The sequence below is a fragment of the Typopeltis vanoorti genome, chromosome 20, assembly GCF_054136105.1.
Source record: "Typopeltis vanoorti isolate ZY-2024b chromosome 20, IOZ_Tvanoo_1.0, whole genome shotgun sequence".
NCBI classification, from domain to species: Eukaryota; Metazoa; Arthropoda; class Arachnida; order Uropygi; family Thelyphonidae; genus Typopeltis; species Typopeltis vanoorti.
This window is the reverse complement of record NC_143568.1, coordinates 103,178,601-103,198,157: the sequence shown is the minus strand read 5'-3', so window position 1 is coordinate 103,198,157 and position 19,557 is coordinate 103,178,601. Positions and strand designations below refer to the sequence as shown.

General features: G+C 36.2%; 1 protein-coding gene across 3 annotated transcripts in view; it reads right to left on the bottom strand.

Moving 5' to 3' along the window:
* LOC150095734 (uncharacterized) overlaps positions 1 to 19,557 on the bottom strand; it is a 120,943-nt gene that overhangs the window by 36,670 nt on the left and 64,716 nt on the right. For 2 of the 3 annotated variants that reach the window (XM_090410218.1, XM_090410219.1), the window contains 2 exons: positions 15,616 to 15,728; positions 7,153 to 7,219 (listed from right to left, as the gene is read on the bottom strand). In XM_090410218.1, the coding sequence (XP_090266344.1) occupies positions 7,153 to 7,219; positions 15,616 to 15,728 (180 nt within the window). The remainder of the gene's footprint in view (positions 1 to 7,152; positions 7,220 to 15,615; positions 15,729 to 19,557) is intronic. The other variant, XM_090410220.1, reaches the window with a different exon arrangement.

Below are 19,557 nucleotides of genomic sequence, written 5' to 3'. Positions count from 1 at the left end.
TTAGGAAAGAACTTGACATTGTCAGCATCCAGGAATGCATTAGCAGAGCTAATCTCAGGTGGTATGGTCACTTAAATAGAATGACAGAGGAAAGATTAGCAAAACAAGTGTTCTCTGCCAGGTTGGCAGGAAAACGACCCAGAGTAAGACCAAGATATAGGTGGATTGTACGGTACAAAGTGCCTTAGACGAATAGAAATATAAGATCTGATAATGTTGGAGTCTTGACAAGTAACAGACTGATTTGGAGGAAAATTGTAGATAGGAAGTTAGTAATGATGTAAATTTTTCATGTAGTACTGTCATATCCTGTACACCCCTTGAGGGTACATGGCAGGAATTTGATGATGATGATTGTAGTCTTTTTCATTAAATACTACAGTTGCATTTCCCTTATCAGCTTTGGTGATAACTAATTCTTTATTATTCCTTATTTCCTGTAGAGCTTTAAATTCCTTGTTGGATATGTTGGTAGTTTTTGGCGGTCTTGCTTTGGAAAGGACACAAGTAATCAACCTTTCTTCGGTTACCCTGAAGCCTGAAGCACTCACCACGCTTTCGCGTGGCCACAACTTCGCCATTACACCCAGAAAAATACCTAGTGAGGATATTATGATCCAGATCGAAAGAGGAATCTGCCACCTTCCATATCAAATCGCCAACAGTGTGAGACTGGATGTAGCATGTGTCCTTTCCAAAGCAAGACCGCCAAAAACTACCAAATATCCAACAAGGAATTTAAAGCTCTACAGGAAATGAGGAATAATAAAGAATTAGTTATCACCAAAGCGGATAAGGGAAATGCAACTGTAGTACTTAATGAAAAAGACTACAAAGGTAAGCTTAATGCTCTTCTATTAGATCGGGCTACTTACCTCCCTATCAATTACAATCCCACCAACTCCCAAATCAGAAAACTTCACAGGTTCCTTAAGAAAGTCACTTCTTGGCCTGTAGAAGTTACCAACAGATTAAAGCCATTTAACTCTATACCCCCCCGTATTTATGGACTCCCAAAAATACATCAAGAAAATGTGCCATTACGTCCCATAGTGGATGGCATTGATTCCCCCACATACAAATTAGCTAAACATTTGGTCAAAGAGCTCACACACTATACTGGCAACACACCATCACACATAAAAAAACCTCAGCCCACTTCAAAGCCAGCATAGAAAACCTTACACTCCACCATACTGACATAATGGTCAGCTTTGACGTCTCCTCCTTATTCACAAATGTCCCACTCAAGGAAACTTTAGAGCTAATCCAAGCTAAATTTTCTCCCGATATCTCAGCCCTATTTCAATTCACAATGAACTCGGGCTATTTCGTTTGGCAGGGAAAATTCTACAAACAAATAGAGGGGACAGCCATGGGTTCTCCACTCTCCACGCCCTTGGCCAATTTCTTTATGGAGACCTTTGAAGAAAAAGTCTTAGCCTCTGCCCCACAAAAACCAACCATATGGCTTCGCTACATTGATGATGTGTTTGCTATTTGGCCACATGGCTCTGAAACACTCCTCTCTTTCCTTACACACTTAAACAACTAACACTCCAGAATCAAGTTCACCCTGGAAAAAGAGGAAAACAACAGCCTCCCTTTCCTAGACACACTAGTCACCTGCCAGCATGATGGAACCTTGGTTTTCTCAGTTTATAGAAAACCCACCCATATAGGTAGATACATTCACCAACAATCTCACCCCCCCCCCTCACAACAATATGGAGTGGTAAAAACACTATACAACAGGGCTAAATTAATCTGTTCTAATGACATGGCCCTAAACACTGAATTAAATCACATCCTCAACACTTTCTCAGCCAATGGCTACCCCCCCCCAAAAAAAAAAAAAAAATCCAAAAAATATTAAAACCTACAAACCACAGCCCCCCCCCCCTCTCCATGATAAAGATTACTCTAAATCCATCACCATTCCCTACATCCGAGGCACCTCGAAAAAATTACCAAAATTTTAAAAAAACAAGACCTCACCTCCTGTTACAGGCCTTACAGAAAATTGGCATCCCTTATCCGCTCCACCAAAGACCAACCACTTCCCCTAGACCTACCTGGTGTATACCAGGTCCCTTGCAGTTGTAAACTGTCATACTTTGGCCAAACAGGCAGGACAGCGAATATCAGAATCTCTGAACATAAGGACTACATCCGGTTTCACAAGTACAGCCATTCTGGTCTTGCAGACTATGCTCTGGATACACGCCACAGAATACGGTGGAAGAAAGCCACAGTAATACACCGTAGCAAATATAAATTCGAAAGACTATTTATGGAATCAGCCTCAGCCCTAAGAAACTCTCCTAACCTCAACAAATTTGGTTGTATGCGACTGCCCCAAATATGGGAGCCATATATCAGCAGACCTTCAGCCCAATGGCCAAGAACACCTACTTAGCCCGCTAGAGGACACCATCAGGACTTCTAGGAGAATGATAGCTTCATATCTTCATTCTTACTTACTGTGTTGTAGTGCCTGCCTGCACGTACCTTTCTGTAAGTTCCTTTTGAAAATGGCAACATGACGTTGTCGAAATATCGGAAATATTTATTAAAGTTTAATTTAATTTATATTCTAGTCTACGTTGTTCAATTCCCTAAGTGATTTAGAAAAGATATTTTAAGAAACAGTCAATAAAAATACTGCAATTTTCATTTCATATAAATGTAAAACAAAGCAACTAGAAATGTGTTTGCTTTTGCTTCTAATTTGCTCCTACCTATCACCAGTTTTAAGATGTGAAATATGGTGCTTAATGTCATTTATTGCTCCTGTCTAACCATCTATCTATATGTATAAAATGCATATAAATTGTCAGTAAATGCTAAGATTAATTCTTTTTAAAAGATCTTGTCTTACATTCATGTATTATATCAAATGAGATGTTGAGATTGTAAGAATTTCAGTCTGAAAAAAGGACAGCACACATGAATATTTTCAAGCAGATTATGAGGGTGGTCTGAAAAGTTTTTAGCCTCGAGCATAGATGTCAACACTATCGACAAGATTTTTTTTTTGCTAAGTTGGTACATCTGTCATAAGCATCCATGTAAAATTGCAAGTCATTCTACCAAGTAGTTTGTTTTATACAGCTGTCTGAAGCAAATGTTTTGTCTGTATCCCTTGAAATGGATAAAATTGAGTATAAAGCAGTTATAAAATTCTTTGTAAAAGAAGGTTTAATGCCAAAAGAAATTCATTTGAAGTTCATAAAAGTTTATGGGAACTCTTCTCCTTCGTTTTCGACAATTAAGACATGGGTTGACGAGTTTAAACATGGTTGTACCAGTCTTCACGTGGATCATCTTTCTTGAAGATGATCCACGTGAAGGACGTCCAGTGTAACGTGCCTACCTATCACTAGGAAGGACGTGAAGTGTAACAACACCAGAATTCATTGATCAAGTGCACAATATTGTATTGGATGTCAGGCGAGTCAAAGTGCATGAAATTGCTGACACTATAGGTATTTCAAAAGAACGTGTAGGATATATTTTGCATGAAGAATTGCAAATGAAAAAGCTTTGTGCAAGATGGGTGCCATGCTTGCTCACAGCAGATCAAAAATGCACTCTTGAAAATCTGTGAACAGTGATTTTCATGTGCATCAATTTATTACTATGGATGAGACTTTACTTAGATTCACCATTAAACACCAGATTCCAAACAGCAGTCAAAACAGTGGACAGAATCCAGTTGTTCAGCAAAGAAGACAAAGTGGTTTCCGCCAGCAGAAAAGGTCATGGCATCGGTGTTTTGGGATGCTAAAGGCATTTTATTAATTATCTTGAAAAGGGTAAAACAATAATTGGGGAATATTATTCCGATCTTTTAACCACACTAAATGAAAAATTTCGTGAGAAAAGATCCAGTTTGCAGAAGAAAAAAATCATCTTTCATCAGGACAATAGGTGTTTTGGCAATGGGAAAATTAAGGGATCTGTACTATGAATTGTTGGAACATCCACTATTCTCCAGATTTCACTCACTCTGACTTCTATCTCTTCCCAAAACTAAAACTCTTTCTCGCTGGTCAGCGTTTTCTTCGAATCAAGAGGTGATTGCAGCTGTAGAGGTGTATTTTGCAGATCTTACTGAGAAGCACTACAAGGACAGGCACTGGAGCATCGCTGGAATAAATGTATTAGTCTTGTGGGAGATTATGCTGAAAAATAAAAATAATTTTGAAATTATAAATTCATTTTTTCATTGTTAGGCTGAGAACTTTTCAGACCACCCTCATATCTACTTTTCAAGGGTTAAAAAAAATAAATTCAGGGAGAAAAAAAATCCTAAATATCTCCACATAACCAACTAACTCGCCTTTATCTAAACAGCACTTTTTAGCTAAGGACAAGTTAGGCACATTTATTTACAAAATGTTTCATATTATCCAGACCAAAGACAAATGTTATAAAAAGTGATGACACACTATATTTGTTAATAGTCAATTATTTGACTTACAATTTTAAAATGAATATTATACATCAAAAGCAAAATGCATGGCCAGAAAACAGCCAAAATTAAATTCAGTATTTCACTCAACACAATATTAATCTTCTTCTCTTCAAGGATTAGGCGTCTGCCTGTTCCAGCTTCACTGGTCTCTCTCTCTCTCTACTTTTGGTCTATATCTATCCATCTCTTTTGGTAGCCAATATCCTTTTGAATTTCTCTCTATATAGTCCTCATTTCTAAGTCTCTTATTCAGGATTTTACTGTAAATTTTGTAACCTGTATTTAATAAACTTATTCCTCTGTAATTTCCACAATCATCTCTGCCTCCTTTCTTAAATACAGATATATAATCTTAGCTTTCAATCAATCTGATGGAACTTCACATTTACTCCACAACAGTTATTTATTAATTTTAAGAATCTGTGATGTAAATATTTCTCTTCCAAAGCTCTGTAGTTATGCTATTTAATCCGGTTGATTTTCTATTTTTAGATACTTTTATTGCTTCTTATGTTCTATCCATTGTTTCTCTTGTATTGTTGATTTGTGCAGTATCTCTTACTTCATTGTTTAATTTTCTTAATATTTTGTAGGCTGTCTTGTCTTCCACGTATGTTGTCTTCTATTTTATTAATAAATCTGTTCCAAGAATCTTGGTGAGCTTTCTATACTACGGTTTTAGCTGTATTTCTTTTGTTTTGTATATTTCTTTTGTTTCCTTTGTATTTTTTTGGTTTTCTTTTATTGCATTTTCTATATCTGTGTTCCAAATTTTTAATGTTTTTCTTTTTAATATTTTATTTTTCTTTCCAAGTACTTCAGAGGCTGATTTATGGATTATCTTTATTAAAGTTTTCCATTTATCTTCTATATCATCACTGATTTGGGCTTCTTTTAGGTAATCTGTTAATCGTGATTGACATAGCATTCTAATGCTTTCTTCTTGTAATAGATATATACTTTGCTTACTTGTTCTACTTTTTTCTTATTTACTTCCTTTTTCCATTTTGCTAGTATTTCTATTTTAGAGACTACTAAATAACGACTTGAAAAGATTTCACTTCCTCTGTAAACACGTACATCTCTCTCATGTGAAGCTAGTTTCTGATTAGTAATGATATAATCAATTATAGATCATGTTCCTCTGCCATTTCAAGTATATTTATTTATATTTTTTTTTGACAAAAGTATTGGCCAACCAGGTTGGCCGAGTGGTCAGTGTATCCGCTCTCCAGCCAAAATGCTGCGGGTTCAAATTCCACTGTGGGCATGGATGCTTGTGATTGTCTGCGGAAATACTAGTGGTGATGGTGGGCAATAGATGGCGTTGGTGTAGTTGCAGTTAGAATGAGTTGTAGAGTAGGTACCCTCCCTCGATGAGTCTTTGGACATGGATATTATTATATGACCCTGGAGATGTCGTATAATAATAATAATTATTGGTTATTTTAAAATTATTGAAAGTAATATTAGACTTAGAGAAGTCTAATAGTTCTTGACCATTGTTATTCATGCAAATTTCTCCATATTTTCTTAAGACATTTGGGATTAGGTTATTTCCAACTCTAGCAGTAAGATCTCCTGCTAATATATAGTCATATTTATTACATTTATTTAACTGTTTTTGTAGTTCCTCATAAAATTGTTCGGAATCCTCTTTCTTACCTTCTTTAGGGGCATATACTCCTATGATATTTAAGTAACTTCTATTTGTTTTTAATTTAACTGTTATAATTCGATAATTTACAAAATTGTACTTTCGTGTTCTATTTTTCCATTTATTATCAATTAAAATGGCCACACCACTAGAAGCTCTGATATGTTGGTCCACTCCGCTATACAGCATAGTAAAACCATCTATATCTTTTGTTCCATTTAATTTCTTGTTTGTTTCTGTTATCATGGTTATATTAATATTTTTAGTTTTTAGTTGTTTTACCAATTCTAATTCCTTTGTTGTAATGCTTCGCACATACTATTTGGATACCAAATGTCCAAGATTCCTAATAGTTTACCTTTGTTCTTTCTTGGTTGTTTTCCACTGTTTTGGTCCAATGAATTTTTTAGTTCCAGCATCTGAGTTATAGAAATTTTTTTATAATAAATTTAGTTTAATCCTTTATCCAAGTGTGTGCAAACAAAGTTTGCGCCTGAAAGTATCTTCAGGACTGGGTAAAGTGGGTACAACACCAGGCAACTCCTTGCAAAGGTGGAGCAAGCTACCAACACTCCTATCTCAGTATCTCCCATAATGCAAAACACATCTTGTGGATATGTATAATGTTATGCATTAAGGGAAGGGCTAGTTTCGACCTTTATTGAGGGCTCTTCAGTGGGAGCCAGGCCCAAGTGGAGATACTAAGGCAGAAGCATTAGCAAGGTCATCTCCTCCTATACTTGGTAAGTAACCAGCCTTATGCAAAACCAACAACCTGGAGAACCAGGGTATCTCTCTTAGTCTGGCCCCTACCTCTCAACCTGACCAGTAGGTTAGTTGCATGGCATAGTTCTTGAGGTCATTGGCATGCAAGCTTCCTTACTGCATCAAGGTGAAGATACCATTAAGGAGGAAATATTAATTATGTATTCTATATTTCCTATTAAAATTTTTAAGAAGAATTTTTTTTCTACATTTCATGCAAAACATCATACCTAAGCAATATTCAGCTTACCAGCTCCTGTTGTACTTCACATAATTTTCTCCTTACTCGGTCTTTTGGCTGTCTTGTTAAAGCTAGCCTGTAAAATGTCAAATTTATTAGAATAAAACACTTCTATTACAGGGTGTTCGGGATAAATTTGACATATTTATAATTAATTATATTTTTCCGTAAGTTACATGTATTAACACACACTTCTCTTCATTTAAAAGTTTGGACCCTTCTTCATTCATATACAAGATGTCAGAAAGGATGGATAGCTGGAACCCACCTGAATCATGGAAGAGAATAACTTGTATCATGATGATTCGTGCCCGCCATCAAAATAAGGATATTACGACTGCTGCCCAATGCTCCCTGAATACAGTAAAAACAATCAGGCATGAACTAGAGACTTGCAATGGTGACTACGAGGATGTAGCAAGAAGAAAGATCCCTAGCAGACGATCTGATTGCGTTCGTACAGCAGAATTCCTCGCAAATCTGCAGGAACAGGTGTTGAAGAACCCTGGCATTGGAATTCGGGCTTTGTTCGTGGAGTTGCTAACTGTAGTCAAGCCCTGGATAACAAGGGTAGCCAATGGTAGGCCGTATGTATGGCAGCAGGATTCGGCCCCTTGCCACACCTCTGGGAAAAGTCAAAAATGGTTGTCTGAAAATTTCTACGACTTCACCAGTCCAAATGTTTGGCCTCCAAACTCCCCAGACCTTAACCCCATGGATTATTTTGTATGGGGCGCAGTTGAAAAAGACACCAATCGCACTTCCAGTAATACAAAAGCCCAGTTAATGGATAAAATTAAAACAGTTTTTGCGGCCCTTCCCAGGGAGACTGTAGCATCAGCTTGTTCGAGGTTCCGAAGCAGAATTGAAGCTGTGATCGATGCTAATGGTGGTTATTTTGAGTAAATCTTGTTGATAGTATTGTAATTAACTCTGTCTGTAATGTTTTTTTGTCAATTCATTAAATTTAATAGATACAAAGAAGATTTTCTTTTTCCTTACGAAACTGTCAAATTTATCCCGAACACCCTGTATATTATTATTATTACTATTAAGAGAGACCTCCCCTGACTCCTATTAAGGGAGTCAGGGACTCATTGAGGCAGGCCACATACTACACAAACTAGCTATCATACTCATTCTTGAATTCATTCACACTGCTTACATACATACAACATCTAACGGTAATCCATGTCAATCATATCATCTATGAAAGAAAAATCTATCTCTCACAACCTTCTTAGCAGCATTCATTCTCACCTTCCAAGGATGTCCTCGTCATTTCCCCAACCTCCATAAAATGAAAAATTCCATCAACTGAAATTCTGTATGATGCTTTCAGAAGTTTTGAAGTCATATCACCCCCCCCCCCTTTCTCTAGTTTGCTAGTGGCTGCAATCTACAAATTCTCAATTTGTCTTCATAATCAGTATTCGACAATTCTGATATCATTTTTAACACTGTATCAGAATCTCAAAAGAAACCAGGTGACCACACCTGTGCACAATAGTCCAAGTGAGGTCTTATCAAGGCCTTGGAAAGAGGCAAAATTACATCGTTATCTTAACAGTTGAAAGTTCGTCTCAGCATTTCAATTACCTTTTGAGTTGTATTTGCAATCTTTGCTACATGGCCCCTGAACTTCAATTTACTATCTAGTAATGTTCCAAGATCAGCCTGATCAGTTTCTTCTAGCATAATTCCACCAATATAATACAACACTGAATATCTAATCATGTCAAAGTGCATGACTTTGCATTTAACCATTTCCCATGCCCACAATTCCAGCCTATTCAAATCATCCTGCAAGTACTGCATATCAGCAGCATTCCTGATTACCCTACCTATCTTTGCATCATCAACAAATAGCTGTAGGTCACCTGTCAAATCCTTCCTAATGTCATTAATGTACAGACTGAATAACAGTAAACAGTGCTAATCCTTGTGGTACACTGCTGGTTACCTTAAATCTTGCAGACTCACATTCTCTACATACCACTTTTTGATATCTGTCAGTTAGCCATCCTCTTATCCACATTAATATTTTATGATCCAAACCCATATTCTCCAATATAATGCAACAGTCTTCCATGCTGTATTCTTTCAAAAGCATCATGGTATAATCCATTCCCCTTGTTCATTTCAATGGCAATGTTATTAGCGAATATAAGCAAGTTGCTAAAACATGACCTTCCTTTAGTAAATCATGCAAAGTAAATCAAGCATTGCAAAGTAGAGATTCACTGTCAACCCATTTTTGAATGTGAGCTCTAACCAATTCTTCCAAAATCTTCACCACCACTCCTGAGATAGTGATTGGTGGATAGTTGGTACATCAGTCTTTGCACCACCCTTGTGCAATGGGATTACCATATATTCTTTCAGAATCTTCCCTGTTCTGAGACTCAGATTATATAGCCTGGTTAAAGGAATAGCCAGATCACCTGAACACTTTTATCACCTGTGCTGATATCTCATCAGTCCCTATTGCTGAATTCTTATTCAGTTTGTACAACAGCTCTAATACCTCTTCATATACCTGAGTTTTTTTCATTCAGTGAAGAGGTAGCAGTGAGCTCAATGTTGCATACACCAGGTTGATCACTTTTATGAAAATAGGCAACCATTACTTGAACAACCTCTTCTGCATATGTCACCCTCACACCATCTGCATTCAGAAGAATTATTCTTTCATATTCATTCTTTCATTTACTTGCAGTATATCGATAGAATTCCTGTGGGTTGTCTTTAGCTTGCAGAGTCAGTTTCTTTTCATACCCAGACTTAGCTTTCCATACAACACTCTTGACTATTCTAGCCTGCTGCTTATAATTTTCATAATGGACATCATGAGTACATAACGATGATGTCCAAATATGTTCAAATTTACTGCCACATGAAATACTGTTACTAGTACTACAATCATAGGTCTCCACACTAACTGGATTGAAGTCATCTGACATCAGTAGAAGCATGCCCCCCCCCCACCTCCTATCCTGTCTATCCTTCCTAAAAATACTCTATTCTTGACACTCAATACCAGGTATTATGTCCGACTCTGATAGCCAGGTCTCGCTAATGCCTCCAATCTGAGGTCCCAACATACTGGTCAAGGCAACAAACTCTACCCCTTTGTTTCTGATACTTTGGTATTCATGTATCATCATCAAATTCCTGACATGTACCCTCAAGGGGTGTACAGGATATGATAGTACTACATGAAAAAAATTACATCATTACTAACTTCCCATCTACAATTTTCCTCCAAATCAGTCTGTTACTTGTCAAGATATCAACATTATCAGATCTTATATTTCTATTGTCTAAGGCAGTTTGTACCATATCAATCCACCTATATCTTGGTCTTCCTCTGGGTCGTTTTTCCTGCAAACCTGGCAGAGAACACGTTTTGCTAATCTTTCCTCACCCATTCTGTTAAAGTGACCATACCACCTGAGATTAGCTCTCCTAATGCATTCCTGGATGCTGACATTGTCAAGTTCTTTCTTAATATGATATTGCCATTGATGCCATCTGTTCACGCCTCTAATCTTTCACAGGACTCTCATATCTGAAGTTTCTAGTCTTTGGTGAAGTGTTTTACTTCTGACTCAGATCCATAAGTTAAAACTGGTTTGAACACTGTCTTGTATACAGTATACAGAAATTAGTCTGAACACTAATTTAGTGTTCAGACTAATTTCTCTCTTATTCCATATGAATTTATTCAATTGACTACCTACCAATTGAATACCAGCTTTGTTGATTCTGCTGTCTATTTTCATATTTAATTTACCATCTTCACTAAAAATCGTGCCTAAACAGCTGAGATGTTTCACTTATTCCACAGTTTCCCCATTCACAACACAGTTGACATTTTCAACAATTCTAACTATTTTCGTTGTCTTTGTCTTTTTAATGCTGACCTTCATACCATATCTATTACAACAGTTATTCAATTTAGTCAGGGAATCTTGCAAACTTCTAGCGGATTTATTTAGAAGTATAACATCGTCCGCACAAAGCAAAGAGCTGACATTAACATCTCCAATTCTGATATCATGTTTAATACCACTTTCCTTCATAATGTGATCCATATAGATAATGAATAACAGAGGGGGATAATGTACATCCTTGTCTCCCACCAGATTTAACATTAAACCATCTTCCTGTACTTCCTTCAATTCTAACTGCTGACTTACAACTCAAATAAAGACTAAGTATTGCTTGATATAATGCCCCATTGACACCATATAACTGTAGTGTATTGAATAGCTTCTCTCTTGGCACCTTGTCATATGCCTTTTCCAAATCGACAAAACTTAAATACAGATCTTTGTTATATTCCCATGCTTTCTCGACTATTTGTCGTGAGGTAAAGATCTGATTCTGACAGCCTTTATTTGGCCTGAATCCAACTTGTTCTTCACCAAGCTTTTCTTCCACAATTCTTCTCAACCGTTTCTCAAGTATACTTGCATAGATCTTGCCAGGAACACTCAGTAGGGAAATACCTCTGTAATTCTCACATTCAGTTTTATTTCCCTTTTTATATATGGGTACTATTAGAGCTCTACTCCAATCATCGGGAATTCGTCCCTCTGTCCAGGCTTTCTGAACTATGCAGTGCAGCCACTGTAAGACTTTTATACCACCATATTTCAGCATTTCTGGTCGAATATCATCTACTCCTGCTGCCTTTCCACATTTCAAGTCTTTGATGGCTTTTTCTACTTCAAGTATGGATATGTACTCCTGACTGTATGCCTGTGGAGTGTTTTTTTTTTTTTATCACTGTGCTCTCACTGCTTGTTTCATTTAGCAATTTTTCGAAGTAATTACTCCATACTTAAAAGATATCTTTTTCTCCTGTTTTCATGTCACCTTTATCATCTCTAACTCCTTTCACAGCACTCTTTCCTCCATTTCTAAGCTTCTTCAACAAAGAATATCTTATCTTCTTGATATTTATTTTCTATGTTCTTGTCAAAGTCCTCCCATGACTTTTGTTTACAAAAGTCATGGGAGGACTTTTGTTTAGTTTTACACAGTGTTTAGCTTGCTTACATTTGTATTCTCTAAGAGCAAAAGCTGACTTATTTGCCAGGAACTTTTGATATGCTTCCTTCTTTTCCTTCGCTGCCTCTTTAACTTCCTGTGTCCACCATTGAGTTCTGATTTTTCTATCCTTGCAGACAATCTCACCACATGCCTCTCTGGCTGAATCAATCAGGGTTTTCTTCAAGGCTTGCCACTGAATTTCCAAGGTTTGGTTCCTGTTCTCAAACTCTTTCATTTTTTCTTCAATAATCTTTGTGTATTTTAGTCTACAGTTCACATCTGAGAGCTGCTCAACTTTTATTCGCTTTAAAACTTACATGTTATTCTTTTCAATATGAAATTCAATTTTATCCTGCTCAAGACTAAATAGTGATCGCTTCTCAAATCATTGTGTTAGTTGCTTTTTCTAAAGCCTCAAAAAATTCCTCCACTTCTACCTTAGTAGAACCTTCTGTGGGACCATAGGCACAAATAAGCCTCACTGTCCAGTTCCCCATTCTCATATTTGCCCACATTACTTTAGTTGAGACTGCCTGCCATTCAAGAAGATTAGCCTCGTATTTTGTATTGAATACTATGGCTACTCCTTTTTTCCTTGATTGTCATTGCCTGAATATAACGTTTTGTATTTATTGCTCAGAAAGATCTCACCAGTTTTTGCCTTTTTTTTTTGTTTCAGTCACCCCTATTATGTCGATCTGGCACTTATCTAATTCCTCAGCTAGCTCCATTTCTTTGCCATGTTGATAGCACCGATCTTTAACTCTGGTGATGCTGAGTTGGGGTGTGTTTTCAGATTTGTTCCAGTAGCTGACTTTTCGCTGTTCACCCTGGTTCCCTGGCAAAAACAACGGGGGCCTTGTTTAACTGGGCGACGCCCTAGCCAGCATGACATTTTGTCATGTTGTACCATCATTTTGTATTTTGGTTTAACCAGTAAGAATACAATTTGGTTGGCTAAATCAAATTGCCATCCCATCCTCGTTCGTTCAGTATAATACCCAACAGGGTGCACCACGAGAAAGTGAGGATTAGACATTAGGTCAGAAGCTCTGGTCGGTTGTACGCATTCCTTTAAAGGCTATGTGGAGGTCTCCTTTCATATACAGCTTTGACCCTTAAGCTCCCAAGTATTCATATATAGACATAATGATCTACTTGCATGATAGGATTTAAATCCACAATCCATTAGTTTCAGAGCAAATAAGCTAATTACTAGCTAACAGGCAAGCGCAACTTTTGTGTTCCAATTCTAATAAAGTATATCATTCTCTGTCAATAATGTTTTGAACATGCCACTGATCCTTACACAAACTTATCACTGTTACAATACTACTCTTGCATTAGTCAAACAACTTATGTAAAAATATATAACTGTGTCATTGTTCTCCAATCTTCTCTTTCCATCACTAAAACTATCTACCCAGATATGAACACTGTTGCTGAGGATCATCTCATCAATACCACCTCTCTGATCACATTTGTTTTTCTGTTCCCACCATCATTCCTCACTATCACTGCCCTAATAATAACCATTCTGATTTTTCTATAATCTACCTTCTTTGTCTTTTCAACTCATTTTACATGCACTTAATTTTTTGCTCTTCTATATTCACACTCACTTTTGTACATTTCTCTCTCACACACACACAACTGGTCCAAATACCCAATGCTAAACCCATTCAAATGCAGTTCTTTCTTTTAAATCATTCTAGCTTCCCTTCAAATTCACTCTATGCATTCATAAGCTACACACTTCTTTCACCTCACAAAGTTGAGTTGTCCTGCTAATCATTATATTTGCCTTTATTTATCAGAACAATTTTCTCAGTTCTCTTTCAATATTCTCATTTGTATCCACAATCACCAACTCTAACATCTATGCATGCCCTTAATCAAATACCTTACTTCATATACCATTCAAAAAACATTCTTTTGCATACATACACCTATGATAACTGAAATCACACATAATGCAACTCTTATATCCATTAATGCCACCATCATATCAGCTATTGCTTTCTCACTTTTGTCCATCAATCTACCATTACCCAGTTATTATTATGATGATTATTGTTTTATCTTCTTTTTAATCACTCAAGAAAGATTGCAAACTTGTAATCCCATCTCTCTAGAGACATAACTTAACACTCATATCAAACCATTTCAAGTCTCTAATAAGAAGGGTGGCAGTGATTAAAATCATCTACCAGCTAGACTTTTACAAACATCCATGCCATAGTGGGATTTGAACCAAATGTTGTTCTTTTTCTTCTAAAACACATTAATAACTACCTCCTATCCTCTTTTCACAGTGCACAGCTGTAAATTCTTCTTTCATGGCAATCTCTCTATCTGACAACTACAATTCTTGCATATCATAATACTTTCATTCTCCCCATTCTTCCATTTTCAAAGTTCATAGTTTTAGATGTGCATACATATAGCAATAGTTACAACATACTGACTTGGAAAAGTTCAACTCAAAAAGTCAGTCTACAATTAATTTTTGATATTCAACTTTCATGCAACAAGTGTCATCATATGCATAAACTGTTATCAATAACAGCTTTAGCTGTTAATGAAGATTAAGAAAATACAGTAAAACACATTATTCACTAGCAAACAGTTCAAAAACACCCATGATTTCCCTTGCAATACCAACAAAAATCATTAAAGTAACAGCAAATTAAATAATTCTGAATATTAGTAATGGTGATAAAGGGATATTGATCAAGGAATATTAAGGATTGTTTAAATGACAGATTTAACTGAATTTTAACTTCTTCTTCTTAGTCTTTTTTCGTCTGCTGCAGGACATAGGCTTCCCCCAACTTCTTTTTGTCTCTGACAATCATTTCACTCTTCTCCATGTCTGCATATCATCTCACCATCTTTTTCTGTCTACCCCTATTCCCATTCTCTTGGTTGCTATTCCATTATCAATCTTGTCCACCTTTCGTCTCTCGTTCTCCAGCCCATCTCCATTTTGAAAATTTTATCACTTCTATGATATCTCTTATTCTCGTTTCTTTCCTTATTTCTTCATTCTAAATTTTATCCTTTTTTAGCGATATTAAGCATTCTTCTTTCCAGTTTTCTCTATGCTATCCTCAGATCTTCATCGTTTCTCTGTTATCCTCCATATGCTCCAGAATTTTAACTAAATTATTTTAAATAGCTATATTATTTCAAATATGAAATATTAGAATTTTGGAATACCAAAATCTATTAACTTTTGAAAATTGTGACACTACTAATAAATTAAGAACCACTGGTCTAATTATTATTATTGTCGTTCTGTGATCTGGATTGCCTGTCAATATAATATCTGTGAAGCAATCTAATCAAATAAAGAAACAATCTATATTTCTAGATTGTTTTGAGCAATTCTATTAAAATGACTCATACATTATTTCCCTATTTTTCCTGGCTTCTTGTTCACGGATTCTTCTAGCAACTATTTCATCAATCAATTCCTCTTGTTTCACAAGGTTTATTTCTTCTTGTTTCAGGACAGTAGTCTGTAAATGAAACAAAGCAGAAACATTAAAACATTAGCAGTAAGAAATAACTATATCACATTAAATTACAAAAAACAACAACAAATAATTGAATGACTATTCTGTAGATATTTTCTTTCATATACAGGCAATGCATTCACATTAAAACACTTTTTTTGCATGATTTAAAATTTTGCATGAATTGCATGATTTAAAACATATGCAGTAAAATTCATATATAAAAAAAAGAAATTTCATAATTTTGTTACATAAGAATTTTTTTTTTTTTAAAAAGGTCTTGAAAACTATGGTCAATTACAGTATTATATATAAGGTATGTTATTCAGAATTGGCATTAATAATTCCTCCACTTTCTGTCGCATCTGTCAAAATGCATGCAGCAGCAGCACCAATCAACACCTTCTCACAGTTCAACTCTAAACTCAGAGAGCAAATTTCTCCTCCTTTTCATTCATCCCTTCCACTGCTGGCCTCTGGAATAGTCTCCCACTATGTGTTTCCCAAGGAATACAATCCACAGCTTTTTAAGTCAATATGAACAAGTTCCATATTGTTTGCCCATCCATAGTACTAGTGAACTATAGGTTTGGCCAACCTCTCGTGGATGGGTTCTCCATTAAAAAAAAACAGGGTTCCTAGGAATATGTTTTTGTAAGTGATATTGTGCATACAATGTTGTATGCAGATGACATCTTGCTGTGCAGATTCAAGAGAAGAAGCAGCAACTAAACTGTAAAGATGCAGAAAAGTACTGGAAGAGAGAGGTATGAGACTGAGCAGAAGTAAGACAGAGTATATGTGTTGCACAGTGGGCGGTGGACAGGAGACAGATCTGGAGCTGGAAGGAAATGTCATCAGGAGGGTGAGAGACTTTAGATACTTAGGTTCAACAGTGGAAGAAGATGGAGGAGCTGAGAAGGAAGTGGGATGCAGGATACAAGCGGGTTGGAGGAACTGGAGGGAGATGGCTGGAGTGTTATGCGATAAGAGGGTGCCGATTAATCTGAAAGGCAAAATCTATAGGACAGTAGTGAGGCCAACTATGACATATGCTATAGAAACTGTGGCCCTGAGGAAAAATAACATCAGAAGGATGGAAGTAGCAGAGATGAGAATGCTTAGGTGGATGTGCGGTGTGACCAGAAAGGATTGTCTGAGAAATGACTATGTCAGGGGAACAGTGAAAGTTACGAACTTAGGAGTGAAAATACAGGAGGCAAGGTTGAGATGGTTTGGTCATGTGATGAGGAGGGAGGACGAATATGTGGGAAGAAGGGTCATGCAGATGGATGTGCAAGAAAGGCAGAAGCGTGTGTGGCCAAAGAAGAGATAGAGGGAGCTGGTAGAAGAGGACTTGAGGATGAAGAACTTGGATGTGGTGACAGCCCAAGACAGGAAGGTATGGAGGAGACTCATTATCAACAGTGACCCCACTTAAATGGGAGAAGCTGCAAAAGAAGTGATATTGTGCTGAAGTGTGACTTCTTATATTCATTAAGTGTACATTCAAGTATGCCAACACACACACACACACACACATATATATATATATATATATATATATATATATATATATATTGGTACTGGCTGTGAATTCAGTGATGGTAGTTCTGCATTGTCAGGGTATACCAAATAAGCTTTAATTTATATAGAAAATACTTTTAGCTCCTCTAGTGATAGACAAAGATTATTATACAGTATTTATATATAATTTTACATTTTAGCTGAACATTTGTCTAGTATTGGTTAAGACTCACAGTCTTGCTTCCCAATTTAGTATGAAAGCAAGACTGGGCAAGTCCTCTTCAATGAAACAGCAAATAAAAAATAAACAAGAAATTAGTCACACTAATGCTTGTGATAGGTATCGAGTTAAAGGTTCTATATTATACTTTGGAGCATCTCTATTGACAGGGTAAATTAGTAGAAAGAATAAAATTAGTAAAAAGAATACTCAAATGTATACAAAACTGCTAGTTATGAATATATCACAGGTAAATATATGCAAAAAAGTTTACCTCTGGAAGGTAACCATTACATTTTAAGTTTTGTGCAGTGGATTTTATGGCAAACACCTTAGCAAGTACAATGCCACTATCTTGAAACAGAATATGTGCATTAGTTATTTAATGATTGAATGTGGCCTATTGAATGGCAACAAATGGGGTGTATATCTCTTCTCCAGGTCATCAGCAGTGTCCTGGTTGATATGCATTTTTCACCACCCATCAATTCAAAAACTTATCCATTCAGAAGCGGAATATATCCCCCCCCACCATGTTCAACCTCTATTTGGGCTTCAAAAACTCCATGTAAATTTCATTATCATGGATTAAAATAAGTTCCGACCATTTCTCAGCTCAGTTCAACAATATCACCTATTATACAGCAATCAGAAGTTTATACATGTTTCACTTATTTTTGATAACACCATATTAAAACAAAAATAAAATTATCAATTCATTAACTCTGATTGATGACATTTCACTGAATTTAAACCAGTGTCTACAAAACATGCAGGACTTGTCAGAAACACAAAATGCTACAAAAAAAAGTCTACAATGGAAACCATTCAACTTATTGGAGGAAAGTTCTGATCATGCATTTCATACTTAAAACAAGAGATTCTGGGGAATGAGTCTTTCCAAAGAGGGTCCTTTGTTCAAAGTAGAGGTCATACTAAGGAAGAGTGGACATTTTTTTTTCCCTGGTCAAACTGCTGTTCCATTGAGAAAATGATTACTGAACTAAAAGTACATCTGTTATGAGAAATGTTATATTTAGTGGAGAAAACAGACATATAAAGTTAATAATTAACTAAATTTATTTAGCTGATTAGATTATTAAGAGAATATTTTGCCTTAGTCACCAAGGCATTTTCCTGGGTGCAAAGAAATATACTAAGTATATTTCTTTATTTTTCTTAAAAAATAAAACAAAGGAATTTTTACTAAAGAATTTTGGTAAAAACAATTTGTTAATCATGACTTTTTCAGTTAGTTTAAAAAATTGTGATTTTTTGTTTCTTAGATTCTTGAAAATGTTATTAATTTATTCATCATCATCATCTTCCTTTTACCCTCTTTTTTACCTTGCAGTGTCGAGGGTTTTATTAATCATCGAACCACAAACCGTTCACAGGATAAGGTGGTCAGCCCTACGCCCTGGTGTATCCTATGTCCTGTAGTGTTGAGTTCTCAAGGCTGGTTTGCCTGCTTTGCAGGATGAAAAACCCCAGGATAAACTGGGGAAAAACCCTACTGCCCACGTCCAAAACTGGCTAACCTGGCTATGGCTGAGGAAGATCCTTCAGCACCTCACATCACCGACGGGAATGAACCTAGGACATCCTACCCCAGGCATATGGTTGTGAAGTGCACACAACCATTAGGCTAACTGCACGGATCCAGTGGCATGTTCAGGTATAGGCCATATAGGCCCGGTCTAGAGGGGCAAATTTTGAGTGGTAGTGGAAATTTCCAGGTTCTCATTTTTGTAATTATAACATGTAACTTATATGCTGCATACACTCGGTGTTACATCCTGAATGAAACATTTATTAAAAGAAATTATTCATTCAGGATCTAACAAGTCTAAAATGTAAACAAGGAGAAAACTTGTATTTGGGCAAGAGAGAAAATACACATATATTAACCTCAAGTAAGGCTGTAAAAACGTTGATTTAGAGATGTGAAATTAATCTTGTTTACCCAAGATCATGAAAGAATTTTGTATATAAATGTGGTTAAAAAGAGAATATCCTATGTAATGTATGTGAATTAATTGAATGTAAGCAAAAGTCTAAAGGTCACGTATTAGCCATCCAATG